General features: G+C 31.2%; 1 protein-coding gene across 1 annotated transcript in view; it reads left to right on the plus strand.

Moving 5' to 3' along the window:
* The window catches only part of LOC129218416 (dyslexia-associated protein KIAA0319 homolog), a 159,281-nt gene that overhangs the window by 88,830 nt on the left and 53,676 nt on the right, over window positions 1–16,775 (plus strand). The window contains exon 15 of the mRNA XM_054852671.1: window positions 6,182–6,333. Within this exon, the coding sequence (XP_054708646.1) occupies window positions 6,182–6,333 (152 nt within the window). The remainder of the gene's footprint in view (window positions 1–6,181; window positions 6,334–16,775) is intronic.

Here is a 16,775-nt window from a genome sequence, read left to right on the forward strand (position 1 = left end):
AACATGGAAAATACATTAAATTTTGGCTGAAAATTCAAGGAAATTAAAAAATTTCGAGATAGACAGGTTTTCGAGATAGACAGGTTCGACTGTAGTACTTATCTCCTTAATTTGCTATCAGGATTTTAATGTTTTTACTATTGAGCTTCCATTCAAGAACTATTTTTCAATTTAGTTTTTATGAACTTAAACTAGTATATAATGTTACACATTAAAAAGACATGGCTCCATCACATATGTAGAAATATTCATCAAATTTACAAGGTACAATAAAACCTGTGAAGTTGACCACCCTTATAAGTTGACCACCTGTCTAAGTTGACCGCTTTTATCAAGTACAGAATCAGCCATTACCATATAAATCAACCTCTTTAAGTTGACCATCTGTTTAAGTTGACCACTAAAGTAGTGCACCGCAAGTGGTCAACTTACACAGGTTTCACTACATGACGGAAAAGGGAGAAATAGTAAGATACAGGAATAAAAGCAATTCTTATTGTAGGGGAAAGTGAGGCAAAGTGAAATAGTTAAGATAACTTACCTTTTTAAAAATTATCTAGTTGGAATTTTATTGTGAAAATAACAGTACATAAAAAAGGAACAACATATTTTGTAACAAAACTTGTATAGAAACATTTCTTTTAATTTTTGGCAGTAAATTTTTACCTCCTTGTACCTTGTGTAGAGAAGTGAAAATTTTTCATTTCTTTTTTTCATGAGGCAAAGTGAAAAATAAAATATTTATCTGATGAAATATTTTCTATTCGCTTATTACAGATATTTTTGATCAAATAAATGAGTAAATAAAAGAATGAATGAAAAATGAATAGAAAACAAAACAATAAACAATAAATAAATAAATAAGTTGATAAATGAGAAAAAATAAATCAGTTAATAAAACAATGAATGAATAACAGACCTGCCAACTTTCTGGATTTAGCCCCGGCAATGCCAGGTTTTAACACTAGAACGGCGAGAGCGGTCATTTTGACCGTTTACGCGCTTAAAATGCGCTCAAAATTTTTTGGTTTGAACCTATCCCTTTGATGTTTTTTGACTTTAGTTAAATATTAATAAACTTCTACTACTAAAAAGATCATCCATTTATCTTTACTTGTTTCTTAGATAATTTAATATATACCTAGAACGGCCAAAAGCGGTCAAAATGACCGTGCTTTACTTTTTCTCTCATATTATTTTTTTTCCTTTCGTATTTCGTATATGAGGGGTGGGAAAAGTGGTGATTGAAAAAAGGTGACCTTCAGACACACTTGTTTCTGTAAGATATGCGCATGCGCGGAGATTTGGAATTTTTTCTTTCTTGTTTTCAACCTTGATTTTCCTGTTTTCTGCTTTCTTTTCTTGTTTGCCTTTGTACGACGCGAGTCACATTTCCTCTATTGGCTTTGAACAAAGCGTATGTGAAAGATGTTTTCTATTTGTGTGTAAGCAAGACCCCCCAGTTAGAAAATTCTAATTTTATCTTTTCCACATTATATTGCAAAATGGCTCGCAGAACTGTTGGGAAAAAATTTCTTACCCAAGATGAAATTATGCAAATAATGCATAGTATTTCTTCGGATGATTCTGGCTCGGATGCTATTAATTCTGATTTCGAAAGTGACGATTGCATACTTGATACAGAAGAAAATTCTTTTCATGCAATTGAATTGGACGAAAATAAGAGTTATCAATCAAGCTCTGAAAATAGTACTGAGCCAGAAGAAGTTTGCTTATCTGTTCGAGGTCGGAAAAAGTTTCGAGGCAGAGGAACAAGAACTGAACAGAATATAAATAATTTGGATGAGAATGCCTCGACAGACGAAGTGGCAAAAAATGGAACTGTTTGGAAATCGCTTGACCAAACTACACCTGGAAGACTACCATCGCAAAATATTTTGAAAGAAAAGTGTGGCCCCACATCATTTGCAAAAAGAAACGCTGATCATGATTCAGCAACCAGTGTTTGGCGCCTTTTCATAAATGAAAAAATGTTGAAGCACATACAACAGTGTACCGAAGCAGAAAGCGCAAGATGCAAAAATGATAACTGGAAAGTGACATTGGAGGAACTAGATGCATTTATCTCTTTGCTTTATGTTAGAGGTGCTATGTTAGCTAAAGGGCTTTCTATTGATGCTTTGTGGTCAAGGAAATGGAGGCATAAATATTTTTCTGAAACAATGCCTCGAAAGAAATTTAAAGAAATTCTTAGATACCTGCGGTTTGACATGAAATCTACAAGGTCGCAACGTTTGTCAACGAATAAGTTCGCTCTTATTTCCGAAATTTGGGAAGAATTTGTTGAGAACTGTTTGTCGTGTTATAAACCCGGAGAGAATATCTGCATAGATGAGCAACTCTTTCCAACTAAAGTAAGATGCAAATTTATTCAGTATATGCCTAACAAGCCAGACAAATTTGGTATCAAGTTTTGGCTGGCTACAGATGTGAAATCGAAATACATTTTGAACACGTTTCCATACCTGGGAAAAGATGAAACGCGCCCTGAGAATGTAACTGTTGGAGAACACGCAGTTTACAGACTTATGGAACCCTATTACAATAGTGGAAGGAATGTAACAACAGACAATTTCTTTAGTTCTCTCAATTTAGCACAAAATTTGAAGAAGAAAAGCATAAGCTTTGTTGGAACAATCAAAAGAGCAAAAACGGATATTCCAGAAAGCTTCAAGAAGAAAAAAGGTGCACTTTTTTCTAGCAAAGCAGTGCATAACGATGGCATAACTCTAACATCATACCAGTGCAAAAAGCAAAAGAATATCCTTCTTTTGAGCTCCCTGCATCCAAATTTGAGTGTAACCAATACAGAGAAAAAAACTCCAGAAGTTATCTCGTTTTATAACTCAACAAAATATGGGGTAGATGTGGTTGACCAAATGGCAAGAAAGTATTCGGTGAAATCATGCTCAAGACGGTGGCCAGTAAATGTGTTTTTCAATGTGCTTGATTTAGCTGGAATAAATGCGTGGGTACTATACAAAGAAATATTCAGCGTAAATATAAATCGCAGGGAATTTATCTTAAAATTATCAGAGGAGTTGAGATCGAAATACCTTGAAGTAACCACAAAAGCTGTAAAAACAGAACTGAAAACTGTTTCCATGAGTCGTGGAACAAAGAGAAAGCAGTGTCAACTGGTCAAGAATTGTAAAGGCAATAAGACTGCAAATACATGTGAACACTGCCACAAATTCATTTGTGGGCCATGTACCGGCAAAATCAAAAAAATAAGTATATGCCTGGATTGTAAACAAGATTGAGTAATCTTTCTTTTCTGTAAGTATGTTTTTGCAATGTCACATTTTAAAAAAATAAATGTTTTAATATAAAATAAATAATTTAGCTAAACATTTTAAAGTAAAATAATTTATAAGTCATATTTAAGCTAATATAAATGCTTTCTTTAGTTTTCGACATTTTTATGCGAGTTTTACAGCTTCTTTTAAAGAACGGTCATTTTGACCGCTTCCGGCCGTTCCAGGTATATCGAAATATCGGCCTTCCTAGTGTTAATGTGAATTAAACTTTGTGAACGCTAGAAATTACAACAGGCAAAGTATCGGCTCCTATTGCAAATGTGGTTGCGTGATGTTCCACCAATTTCTTTTTGTTTGCAACACTGGGAAATTTTTGTTCTTTACTTTAAATTCCTTCTACTTGCACCTTAGAATAAAAATTAGAAATTTGAGAAAGTCCACAACATACTTTTAAAAAAAATTGCAACTTTTTTGCTGCGTTTTTCGTGAAAATAAACGCTATAAAAAGAAGAAAAGGTAAATGTAGTAAACATTTACGACAGAAAATGTGCATTTCCTCCTGCATCTTATTGTAGGTTTTGTTTTTCGATTGAAAATTTCGGTTAACTGCTCGTGTTTTCAATCATGATTTTTGTTATTTACTAATTTTACTTGGAATTGATATCAATAAAATTTTTCTTTTTATTTTTTTTACCTTATTGCAATTTTTATATTTCAAACGAGCTGTAGTTTCTGCACAGTTAATTATACAAAAGATTGGTGAGTTTGGCATTTCCCGCTCTATCGGTGATACTTTTAGTCTTTAATTATTGCCCATGCAGCATAAAATTACATCAGAATGTGTCATTATATATTTGTATGTAAAGTTGTGGAAAAAGATCCTTTTTTGAGAGGGAGAAAGTTCGGGATTTGTTTTTTTATTATTGATTTTTTTTGGTTGAAATTTTGCCCTACCAATATTGCTATTAAATTTTAATATAAATTATTGAATTGTTGAAAAGGAAAACTTACTTATATAGAGGTAAAACCTCTATTTTTTTTTGAAAAATGCCCACATTGAATACATGCTTCGCGGAAATTTTGTTTCTGTTTTTGCGATTACAATTCTTTTGCATCCTTTTAAAGTTTAAATTATTTTTAAGTTTTAACATATGCTACCAAACTTTGTTCTATTCTTTTTCTTTCTTCAACATTATATTAATTTTGTAAAGGTACTTTTTTTTGTGTTTTTTTTTGTAAGCAAATATAACAAAATGAATAAACATTTGAAAAATCAGTGTTATTTGTTAATTAAGTCAAAGATTCTTGTTGTACTTTTTTGCTGTTTATTGAGAAACTTTCTTGAGCGAATTTATTTATTACATACATTTATCCTATGAAATGGGATCCACATATGAATTATCACAACGTTCATATTTTAAAACAATTCGTGTCGCTGCAAAGTACTCCTTTTTTTTTTGGCCTGAAATTTGTCCAATTGGATTTCTGTTCTCCAACAGCCTAATTTTTGGGGGGGAAATCCAATTATTTTTGCCCCCCCCCCAGCCCCGCTCTTTTTAGTTTTTTGAAAAATAGCTGTCAAAATCAGTTGATTGAATAAATTGTCATATTAAATACTTCACTTAAATTGATTTTCACTAGTAATAACTCATTTAGTAAAAATCTGTTTCTGCAAAATTGCTGTGCTTTGCGGAAAATTGCATACTAAGTTTGAGATTTCAATCCCTTTGCATTTTGCCGAGATTGGACTGTTTTTGTGAATTGGAAGTAATTTTAACATGTATTAACAGTTAGCTTAAATTTGCTTATTTTATTATTTACTTTAAGTTTTTTTTTTAATTTTAGTTTAAATTATTGAGTTTACTTTATTGATGAACACACTACATTTTAAGCAAATGAACTTTAAATTGTTCAATTATTTATTTCTTTGGAATATTTCGTTTTTTTTCCATTTTAAACCTTAATCATTTTTTTTCCTTTTCTTTATTTTAAGCTATTTTGTGGAGGTGGGTAATGTTTTGTACATATGCCTGCAGTTGAAATTCTTTTCAAATCTAGTAAATTAATGGTTACATTATTTTTATATATTTTAATTTAGTAAGAAAGTTATGCCAAACAAGAGAAATGAAAGGGTGGTACCCGAGTCAAATTTTTTAAATTTAATTTTCCTGTTTATGTTTCAGGCCCCATTTGTTACTCTTATTTTTTTTCTTTTAGTCTCTTATTTGTTTAATCTTGAGTTTGGCAGCTATGAATTCATGAATAAAGTGAAGTAGAATGTAAGGAAATTTACTGTGCAAAATGGCTGAATTGCTATTTGAATAACTCTGAAGAATAAATTCTAAACGACTTTCTTCATCATATTTTAAATTTTGCCTCAATAGTAGTATATAGGCAAATTTTTATTGGGAATACAAAGCACGAATGATGCTTGTAGGGCATTACACATAAGTTGTGTATGCATGTGTGCAGATATAGATGTGCTGTATAATATAGTGGTTTAATTATGTTTAGAAATCAAATTAAAATGTCGGAAATACATTTCGTGGTGTCTGGAGTTTCAGAAATTTTACTTTAGAAAACCTGGAAATCTCAGAAAATTTGAGTTTGTCTGAAGAGTGGTCACCCTGATGAACTTATAAGTTGGTAGAGTTATCTTTCATAAAAAAGAGTGGTATGTTTTAAATGATTTTTTTTCTGTACAACTCATTACATAACTTTTAATTGCATATAGTTATGGTGCATGAAGCATAGATAGATTTATATTTTATGTGTAGCATACATGTTTAAGGACTGTCAGTGCATTTGACACTAGAATTTTTCAAAGCTGAAATATTGTTTTTCGGTACTGTTTAAAATACTGTTGTAAATATGAAGTTAATTATTTCTTCTGTTTTAAGCTGAAAATATGACACCAAGAGCGAATGCTGGAGGAGACAAAACTATTTATTTACCATGTGATGTTATAGTAATGAATGGAAGCTCTTCATCTGATGATATTGCAATTGTAAAATACCAATGGACCCGAGATCCTGCATCATTAGCTGCTGGGGTAAGATTTCTAGACAACTTTCAAAAATAGTTTTAGTTCTGTTGATAATGCAATAAAATATCACATTAGAAATTTTTAAAAGAAAAAAATTAAAAAACTCAATTCTGCATCATTCATTTTACTAATCAAATTGCAAAATGTAAACTTGTGTAGATTATAAGTGATATATTCAAATAAAACTTTTGATTTCCAATCTTATTTTCTCAGATTAGTCTCAATCTTCATTTTTTCTACAAGACGCTAAGTTTTTGTTAATAAGAAGGAATCTAATTTAGAGTAATGCCTCTGCACCTTAACTAATTCTAAAACATTGATGTATTAATTAGGTTTTAATATGCATCTTAATTAGTGAAATCCATATATTCAACTCTTGATCACTTTCTTTTATTCATACAATTAAATTTTCTTTGCTGATTATATTTAGTTATCATACTTTTTCTTATAGCTAATTTGATTTTTGTATTATTTTACCATCAAGTTACTGTTAAGTATACACTATAGAGTGAGAAGGAATAGCATCTCCTTAGATTTAGAATGAAGTCATTTCACAAAAAAAAAAAAACATTAAGAAAAGGATGTTAATCAAGATTTTTACTTGGTAAACTTTTGCCTTTTGCTGCAATTGTGCTGCAAATCTGGAACCCCCCTCCCCTCAAACTGAGAGGATAATAGCAGGAACTTATCCTTGTTTTTGCTAGGTTTCATGTGTCAGGGAAAGTTTTTAAATGTAATTAAGCAGTGTTTTTATCTTCTGTATTCCATACTGCTGCATGACTGGCTTCCAGTACAAAATTAAGAGACAGCAACCATTATAAATTGCAGAGCCTTTGGGAGAGTTCTTCAAAATCTACCTGAATGAGTGTGGCTGCTCCTTGTTCTGAATAAAGAATCTCTAGCATAAGAATATATCAGTGGTGCTGTACAACACTCAAGACAGAATATCTCATATGCATTGGATAAAAGGAAAAAATATGCGTTAAAAAAAAAAAAAAAAAAAAAAAAAAAAAAAACTGCTGAAAAATTTGATATTGCAATAATCTCAAAAACATTGGTTTGAGCAGTGTTTATTCATTATATTTATGACACCATGGCTTAAAAATTCTTTAAAAAAAAATTGTACTCACCAGGGTTTACATTAAAACATGGGACTGAGCGATTCCCGAACAAGGTTCCGAAATCCCACTCAAAAAAATCCATTAAAATAGTGTTCTCATACCCACTGATGAATTCCACCTAACATTTTGGTCAGGGGCTTTGGAGGGAAAATGGTCGACTCCAACTCCTGGATTTTGAAACTTCCAACTTCGACTCTGGCTTTTTTTTTCCCCAGTTTTTTTCCCTCATCAGTAAGGGGAAAACCCCATAACAGTGATTAGTTATTCTCTATGAAATTTTCGTGTGGTGTTTTATTGCTAACCAAAGATGCCTACAATGTTGGAAATTCAATTTGAAAATCAAATTTTCCTATAGTTGCAATTTTCAAAGTAAGATTTCTCAAAAACCCCATTTTTTTAAAAAAATGAGAAGGATTAATTGCTCTTCTTTTAATGCTTTACAATTTCATGTTGATCAAACCGTGTGAATTAAATTTTTGAAAGTTGTTAACTATAGAGAAAGAAGCTTTCTTGCAAAGCTCCCTGGTGACACCCTAACAGTGGTGGCGCTTGAAAATGCCCGACGGGGGGACAAGCTTGCCCAACAGGGGGGCATAGATGTATTTTTAAAAATTATAACTTCCATATTCCCCTTTCTTTCAGTTTTTATGATACATTTAAAATTATCATTCTCATCCCTAACAGAACGAATAAAGATGTTGCATTTGTAGCCTATTTTTCAATAAAAGTAAAGAATATTTATTGAAACTAGATTAAATAATAAAAATGTACCTACTTAAGTTTTAAACAATGGTAGAGATACACAAAACGAAAATATGAAATCATAAATGATTTCATAAATGATTTCATGTTGTTAAAGAGGGGAATTGGGAGCTCTTCTCAGAAATGTTTCAAAATTGAAGTCTTAACATGGTTATAGGTCGTCTTTGAATCTTAGAGGCTAGGGATGTAGTTCAGAGACTGCCTTTTTCTCTAGAACTTTTTATCTATTAACAGGAAGCCTTTTAGATTTCCATTTCTGCACGAGAGAGATGGTAAGTTTTTCTGGTGACCCATGCCGGGAATCGAACCAAAGTTGTCGAGGAAAGGCAGCTGCCCCAACTACTAAGCCACATGGGACTAGGACTATCATCTGGCAAATATTTGAAACTGAATCCTAAAATCTTAAATTTAGGCAATTTTTGATGATGTTTGATAGAGTACAGTTTAGAGGTGCATCCTGGAAGTTTTTCAAAACTGAAGTCTTATAAATGCAACTAGAGGTCACTTTGTGTGATATTAGGGAAAGAAATGAAGTTCAAGACTCTTCCTCGGATTATTTTAGAAAATTGAAGTTTTAAATATGCAATGGTAGGTCATCTTTGATGATGTTAGGGGAAGGGATGTTGTTTAAAAACTTTCCTCTTGATATTTTCTGAAATTAAAATTCTACAAAGATATTTTTGGCTTGCTTTAGGTTGCGTAAAAAGAAGGTATTAGGTTTGGAGTCCCCCCCCCTTTTATTTATTTTTCACTAAAAATGTGGTAGGAAAGCCTCACTTAATTTTTATCCACTTAATATTTCTATTTTTATTCACTTGATATTTAATTTTTTTTCCAAAAAATTGGATGTTTTGTGAACTAAACATTTAAATGCTTCTTATTGGAAATATTCAATTTCCAACTACTCAACTTGTTTGAAATTGAAATTGTGAGGCCTGAGTAGACATTTTTTTTTTTCACTATTTGGATTGGGGTGTTACCCTTGCATTGTTGGTCCCATTTTTCATTTTATTTAATTGCCACATCATGCCACATGAATTCCACAATAAAATTTTGTTCTCTTACTGTTTTTTTTTAACCTTCTTACATTTAGAACTACCATTGTATATTCTAACTCTCTCTCTCTCTATTTCAATTACTCTTTTATTTGAAACGTATTTCGGTGGCTTCAGTAATTTTCGCCTTTTTTCTTAAATTTTCGTATTGAAATTTAGAGTTTTTTTCTTTTCAATTAGAAACACATATGCATGTATTTGGCCCATCATTTGGTGTGTGTGTTTGCGTATTTTCACTTGTTTAACTGAAGCAAAAATGTAGGGCCCCAACTAACTAAAAGGGAGGACCTAGGCCCACAATAATTTTTAGGCTCCCTGAAGACTCTATAGTCTTCAGGGTTGTTTTAGAGAAAAGAAATGGTTTAAATTTAATCGTATGTGTCATCATTTCACTTATCATATGATCTTTTTAAATTTCATGTACATAGTTTTAGTTTTAAGTAAAAAATTTATGGTTGAAATAAAGTTTATTTTGTTAATTTAATTTTTCTGATATGAATAAATACGCACATTTTCAATGTTGCAACATGCATATGTAAATACTTTTCTGTACACCCTACCTTTAGATTGGTTGCTTACCTTATAACTTGTTTTCATCAAGAACTAGCTGTACCCGACCCTCGTTGCTGCGCCAACAAAAAAATACATCATTATACTGATTTTCATGACAATCGGTTGAACCGGGCAGAAGTTGCTACTCTGCAGTGCCACCTGGTGGCGAGTGGCTTCAATGAGCATATTATGCACCTTCTCCGTGGAAAAATACATATATATAGCAATTTTCATAATAATCGGTCCAGGTATCAAGTGAAGCCGTGACTATACTCAAATTTTGTACTCACGCAGTTTGCAAGATCAATCAATCGCTAAAAATATCAAATAGAAAAAGTTTTAAATCCCCCCGTTGCATGAAAAGCCATAAAACAATAAAGAAAGAATTTATTTATTCAAACTCAAGAAAAATGGCAACAGCTAACTTCTTATCAATGAGATCTTTCACGCTAATTAATTTCTGCAGCCGATAATTTTATTCGTATTTATCCAATGGATTGTGACTTAAATTAGAATAAAAAAGGAACTATCGATCGGATTTTTTTCAAACTGGTCTATAAACATTCCCAGTACCAAAAATAACAAACGGTGAAAGTTTCAGTCAAATCTGCCGGGTAGTTTTTGAGTTCATGGATGACATACAGACAAACATTCATTTTTATAGATATAAATAAAAGTCTTGGATTAAGTAGTTACTAATAACAAAAACTAGCTACTTTGTTTAAAGCATCTGCTGAATACTGGTAGCTATTAAATAAATATTTTAATTTTTATGTTTAGTTAACATATGTATCTTTATTAAAAATAATTGAAAAATTCGGTCCCAGAAGTTGGACAAAATTTTGAAATATTCTGAAAAAAAAGGGGAAAAACGGTAATGGAGAAACTAGTATTAAATATCATCATCATCATTAATTGGCCAATTATGAACAGCTGTTTAATTGGTACTCGGTTAATTAGCTTATCGGCGCATCCCTAAATTCAACTATCGGTTAAAGGTTATCATAATATTTTATGGGTAGTTTTTTATGCACATCATTTCACAAAAGCATTATACAGGAATTTAAAAATAAATTAAAATCATTTCTTTCAATGAAAAAGTAACCTTTTTACTTCTTACCATTTTGATGCAGGAAACAATTTTTATTTTTGATCTTCAACTGGAAATTTTTTTCAACGAAAACGCTTTCTGGTCCCCTTTGATGGAAAACATAACAAACTGCACTTTCTTCAAACTTATGCCCAGTAAATTCATCATATCAAATTTTTGAACAGAACTAACCAAAATCATCTGTTATACTCTGATGAGTCAAGTTTGAAATGATCTAATGATTAAAGACTGCGATGTGAGCTTTATGGCGATCTGCCTCAGGGTGAATTAATTTGACAGGCACGGTATTAACATGCCTTTTACCCTCCCTGGCCCAGGGACAAACTTTTAAACACTGTATCTTGATTATTCAAACAATTAAATTTATTTAAAGAATGTTATTTTACACTTATAAGTATGCATAATTTTGTACTACAAATTAAGTTTGAAATGTTGATACACAATTTTAAAATATTTTAAGTATATTTGAGAAACGAATGGGCACACGCCAAAAGAGTGACTTTCTGGTGGTTCAAAAATTTTGTAGGGAAAAATAAATGAGTTATTGTTTTAATAATAATGGAATAACACTAGAAAAAGTATTTCTAACTATTAAAAAAAAGAAAAAAAAATCAAACCATCCTTGTGTTAGGCTCCTGGGACATAATATTGTTAATATTTTGGAGAATCACCCACTTACAACTATCACAATGTTAATTTAATAAACCCATGCCTCGTAGACTGTCAGGTCAAAATACCTACTTTTTAAAAGTCCTGCGAGCTGTGAAAAGTAGCTAATGGGTACCTTCACTTAATCACGTTCTGCTTTTTAGCATTTTTTAAAGGAATTTAAAATATTATTCCTAAAGACCTAAAAACCTAAGAGATTAATTTAATATCCTTTTCATACATAAAAAATAAATAGAATGTATTTGGTAAATTCTTAAGGTAGGTAGGTAGGCTATGCATATTTTATTTATGGAATAAGTATATTCATTTTCTCAATGTTATGAAAAACTGTAAGATTTAACAATAACATCTAATGCAAATAAAACTATAAGTGAATTCTTATTATTAGAGCCATGTTCATAAAAAGATATAGTTAATACATACACATTTTAACTTACCTTTTTAGTATTAGAACAATAAAAGAGAATATTGGAAGACTTCTTTACTTGGTGCTTTCGGTTGTAATCTAGTAAAAGATCATTCGCCCACTTCATAAATTCTTCTTTTGTAGTATATTTTTGTTTCGCATTAGCCCACAATTCATTAAATTCTTTTTGAGCTACACCAGGTTTTTTCCCTATCTTATATTCTGCAAATGGATCTTTATACAGATCACCTAGTTTAGACATTGTTTTAATGCAAACGTACAAGGTTGAACAATTTATGCTTGTATTCAGTGCCAAAACAACAGAATAATGGAGTCAGGCGGGCACGCGGGCGTTTGTTGTAGCTCGCGATCAAGAACTTTACTTTGCTCGTTTGGCAACAGCGCAGCAGCGAATCAAACTCGCACACTACAAGCCACTATTCGGTCGAGTGTTGCGCGTTTGTCGAAAAAATAAATACGCATGATATATTACTACAACCCTCCCCCCGCCATGTGATGTTTCGTGATATTTTCTGAACTCCCCCCTTTTGAGCTTCACGTGATTAATGGATGGCCCCATTATTGATCTTAAAAAAGCAGTAAATTCCATTGAGTTAAAATGCTTTAAGAAATTTAAAAATAATAATAACTTAGCCTATTTTTGTCATCATGGCTTTTTGCTTCTTCATGCTATTTGCCTAAATTACTGGTATTTAAATAATATAGTTTGCAATATAAATTGATATTTTAATGTTCTGTGACACATATATGATATTTTTGACATTCATTCAAACACAAGACATTAAAACATTTAAATTTTGTATAATTCAATGACAAAGTGATTTAGTCAACATTTTCAGGGATGAAAATCTTCCGCGGATCCGCGATTTTCAGCTTTTTACATTTTTTCTTTTATTTCCGTGGTTTTTAGGTTGTGAAAGTGATTTAAAAGCCAAATTTCAAAGACGGCATATATCGGTAACGTCGTCGGCGAGACAATGTGAAGCGATAATGGGATATCATAACTGTAGGCTACGATATCCTCACAATGCCACATAAATGATATAGGAAGATATAGGCAAATCACTAACAAAGAGATATCGTTTTTACTGCGTCGTCACAATATCGTTTACGATATTGCAGTATCACACCCTGTGCTAGATCAGACATTGTAGAATATCATGATTCCGTAACGTAGTGATATAGTATCGGTAGTTTTAGGATATCATCATACGACATACTAGGGATCTTTGCAAAAATGTTAGTAACTCTGCCAAATTTGAGTTTTTAACAAAACCGTTTTTTTTTTTTTTGCAAAAAAAAAAAAAATCCAAATAACTTTTTTTTTTGTTTAAACCAGGTTTTGGTTTAGTTTACAGGGATGAGATTTTTACAGCTTTTGCCAGAATTCCAGCTTTTTCTGTTGTTTTTTTCAAGTCTTTCCTCCTTTTTTTTGCCTCTCTCCGGCCTTATAGCACTCTTGATTTTCTCAAAAATTGGAAAAGGTTCCCATTTTTCTTAATTTTCGGTCCTCGTTTTCTTATTATTTCGATTTTCCCCCTTCTAATTTCTATCCTCCCCGATATCTGCCAAAAACGTATGTTTTGGAATCGTGCCAACGACGTCAAACAGGTGCTGCGCCGAAATTTGCATGCCTCATTTGAGATTTCAATCGTTTTGCATTAGGCAAATATTTTAATCAGTTTTAATGTTGAATTGTTTTTTTTTATTATATGCTACCTTATATTTGCCTATTTTATTCAACATTTCAATAATATTTTTATTTCTTTAATTTATTTAAGAAAAAATGCAAAAGTCAATCAAAAAATGACTTGGCAATCAAAAAATGGCGAGAGCTTAAAATCGCTGTCTCGAATTTTTTGGAACTTGGCATGGTTACTTTTTTTTTTATGTATTTAAATCTCATATGGTTTAGGCTTTACAGCCTGTTAAAATGTTTGGAATTTCATGATTAGATGAAGCAGCTTCTGCAAGTTTTACTAATATGTTTTTAATCCCAAAATCATATTAGGAAGTTTTTAAAACCAAATTTTGGGTCTCAATGCAAGGAAAACAAACAACCAATTATATATATATATATATATATATATATATATATATATATGTTTATTTATTTTCAATTCTTACTATGAAAAGTATGTTCTACCACATTAGGAAATTTTGATTTTTCACTCTGTTGTAAATTTTTGCTTTGTGAACAAACTTAATTTTAAAATTTATGTTCTCACTCGTTCAACACTATAAATTCAAAGATTTTTAATGAAAAAAATATTTTTTTTCTCTAAAAAATATGAAAATTTGACACTATTGTGTGATGCAGCCAAGATTAACCACTGACTCCCTCAACCCTTTGTTCAAAATTTTAGGGGTTAGAAATTGTTGCCTCTTTTTTAAATTTAGATTTATTTAGGAATAAACACTCTTGCAAGAAATGATGCAAGATAACAAATTGTACAAAATTATTACTTATAGGTAATTTAGATATGTATTACCTTTAAAACTGGTAAATTAGCCATTTTTTGTTGAGTTTTCGAATATAATGACTTCCATGTTTCATTTTGATGCAGTTTTTGATATCATCCCTTTTACGTAAATTTTTTGGATTTCCTCCTTTTTTTCTCTCTGACCACTCTCATCCCTGGATTTAAACTAGGTTCTTTTGATTTAAACACCTTTTGTAAGAAAAGTTTCATTTTTGGAAAGTCATAAAGATTTTATGAATTAATTGTCAATGAATGTTTAATACTCACATTTATACCTAATTTCTTGATGATAAATTAAGAATACAATCTTGCAATTTCAGTTCCTCATAAGTAGAAATTTTTATGGGGGAAATATTGTTTGAAAATCTATAACTACTAAAAGAATACTACACATAACTGGGCCTTGATGTAAATAAATAATGAAAGACATAATTCACTCTGAGAGTTAAGAGCTTTGCAGTACCTACAAATTAATCACAAGTCTGATATGCATTACATATCTTTGAAAGTCAAAAGATTAACACATGTTTTGTTTGAAGATTTAAAAAAAAAGTTACAGATCACATGAAATAATTACCTGATAAGTACACTTATACAAATAGCACAAATAGACCTTAAGAAAATCATTATGTCTTTCATTGGTAAACATTATATCTCCTGGTTTAATGCATTTAGGAATACAATTTCTTTATATAAAAAATAATTTTAATTAAAAGCCTCCAATAAAAAGACAAGTTCTCTCTGAAGTCTTTCCCAATCCTATTGTATTCCTTATTTTTGATGGTACAAATGCAAACAATAAAAATATTCTTTTAACATACTTCAACTAGGGGGCTCTGCCACCTGCTCCCTAACGCTCACGAACCCCCAAAGATTGCTTCGCAATCTTATTTGATTCGCAAAGAATAAAATCGTCAATTAAAAGGAAACAGATTGAAAACGCATTATGAGCTCCCTTTGGATCAAAAAGCACCCCTTCCTTGGGTTTCAAAATTACTTGTACCAACTTGCCTAGTGGTCTCTAGTAATATATTTTGCTCTTTAACTCGGGGCTTGAATTGAGTTGAGCCTAAGATTTTCCGTTAAAATCGAAACCCTTAAAGTTCGTGAATATGAAAGAAGAAACATGCAAATAGAAAAGACGAAACTATGGCAACACCAAATAAAACATCAATTCTTTTAATGGAGATGATATTATTCAAACTTTATTTTTAATGGCTTGTAACTTTTTTTCCTTTGGAAATAGAAACTTAGTTTTTTGATCATAGGTTGAGTTAGATCTGGAGTAAAAATAGCCCCTTGTTCCATTTGTGTCAAAAAGAAAACAGAGACAATTCCTTCTTTTTTTACTGTTAGATTTAATGAAGAAAGTAGTGCCTAAATTTTAGCTAAGCCAAAAAAAGTTCAAGCTAAAAACGCAAATAACTCCCGCCATATTTTAGTTAGAGCATTGAAACAAATTGCGTACAATGCGGAAAATTCTACCCTTTCCAATGATATATAACATTAATATGTGCAAGTAATTTTTCACCCCTTTAATAGGCAGTAATAGGCAACTTAAGCGAAATTTGAGCTTAAAAAGAAAATTAGAAAAAAACTAATTCAAATTTTAAAAGATAAAACCCCAAGTGCACACCTCCAGGGCTCGAAATAATTTTGTACAAAATTTCAAGGCTGTGTGTGCTATGGGGTTTCCCGGGCGCTGATCCTCCACAGACTTCCTACCATAATTTCTTTGAAACCTTACTTTTATTTACTATAAAGAGATAATAAAGACTTTTTCATAAAAATAATATTTATTGATTCTTCTACCATGAACTTGAAGTTTGACTAACACAAGAAACAATTATAATTTTAGTCATTTTCAAGCAATTCATCATTTAATCATTTTTATGCAAGTTTAAATTTTTAAAAAAAAAATTAGGTACATCTTTGATGAAATTGTGCTCGCGGAGATCCTTTGTAAAAAAAAAGTTAGTATGAATCGGAATATTCATTCAAAAATTATTCGATGGAGGGGGGGGGGGGGGACAGACAGACTGACAAATATTCTCCATCTCAATACCGGACTTTCCATTTTTTAATTTTTAGGTATTTATTTTTGATTTTTTTTTGTTTCTTAGTGATATTTTTAAGATCCAGTAAGCCTACTTTCATGTTTTTTCTTCTTTTTCTGACTGGAAAGTAGGCTAAAAAGCATGTGTTATATTGTATTCGATCTTTTGTATTAGTTAGTCCCCCCCCCCCCCCCACATCTCAGAAGTTTCC

This window comes from Uloborus diversus, chromosome 3 (assembly GCF_026930045.1).
Source record: "Uloborus diversus isolate 005 chromosome 3, Udiv.v.3.1, whole genome shotgun sequence".
Taxonomy (NCBI): domain Eukaryota; kingdom Metazoa; phylum Arthropoda; class Arachnida; order Araneae; family Uloboridae; genus Uloborus; species Uloborus diversus.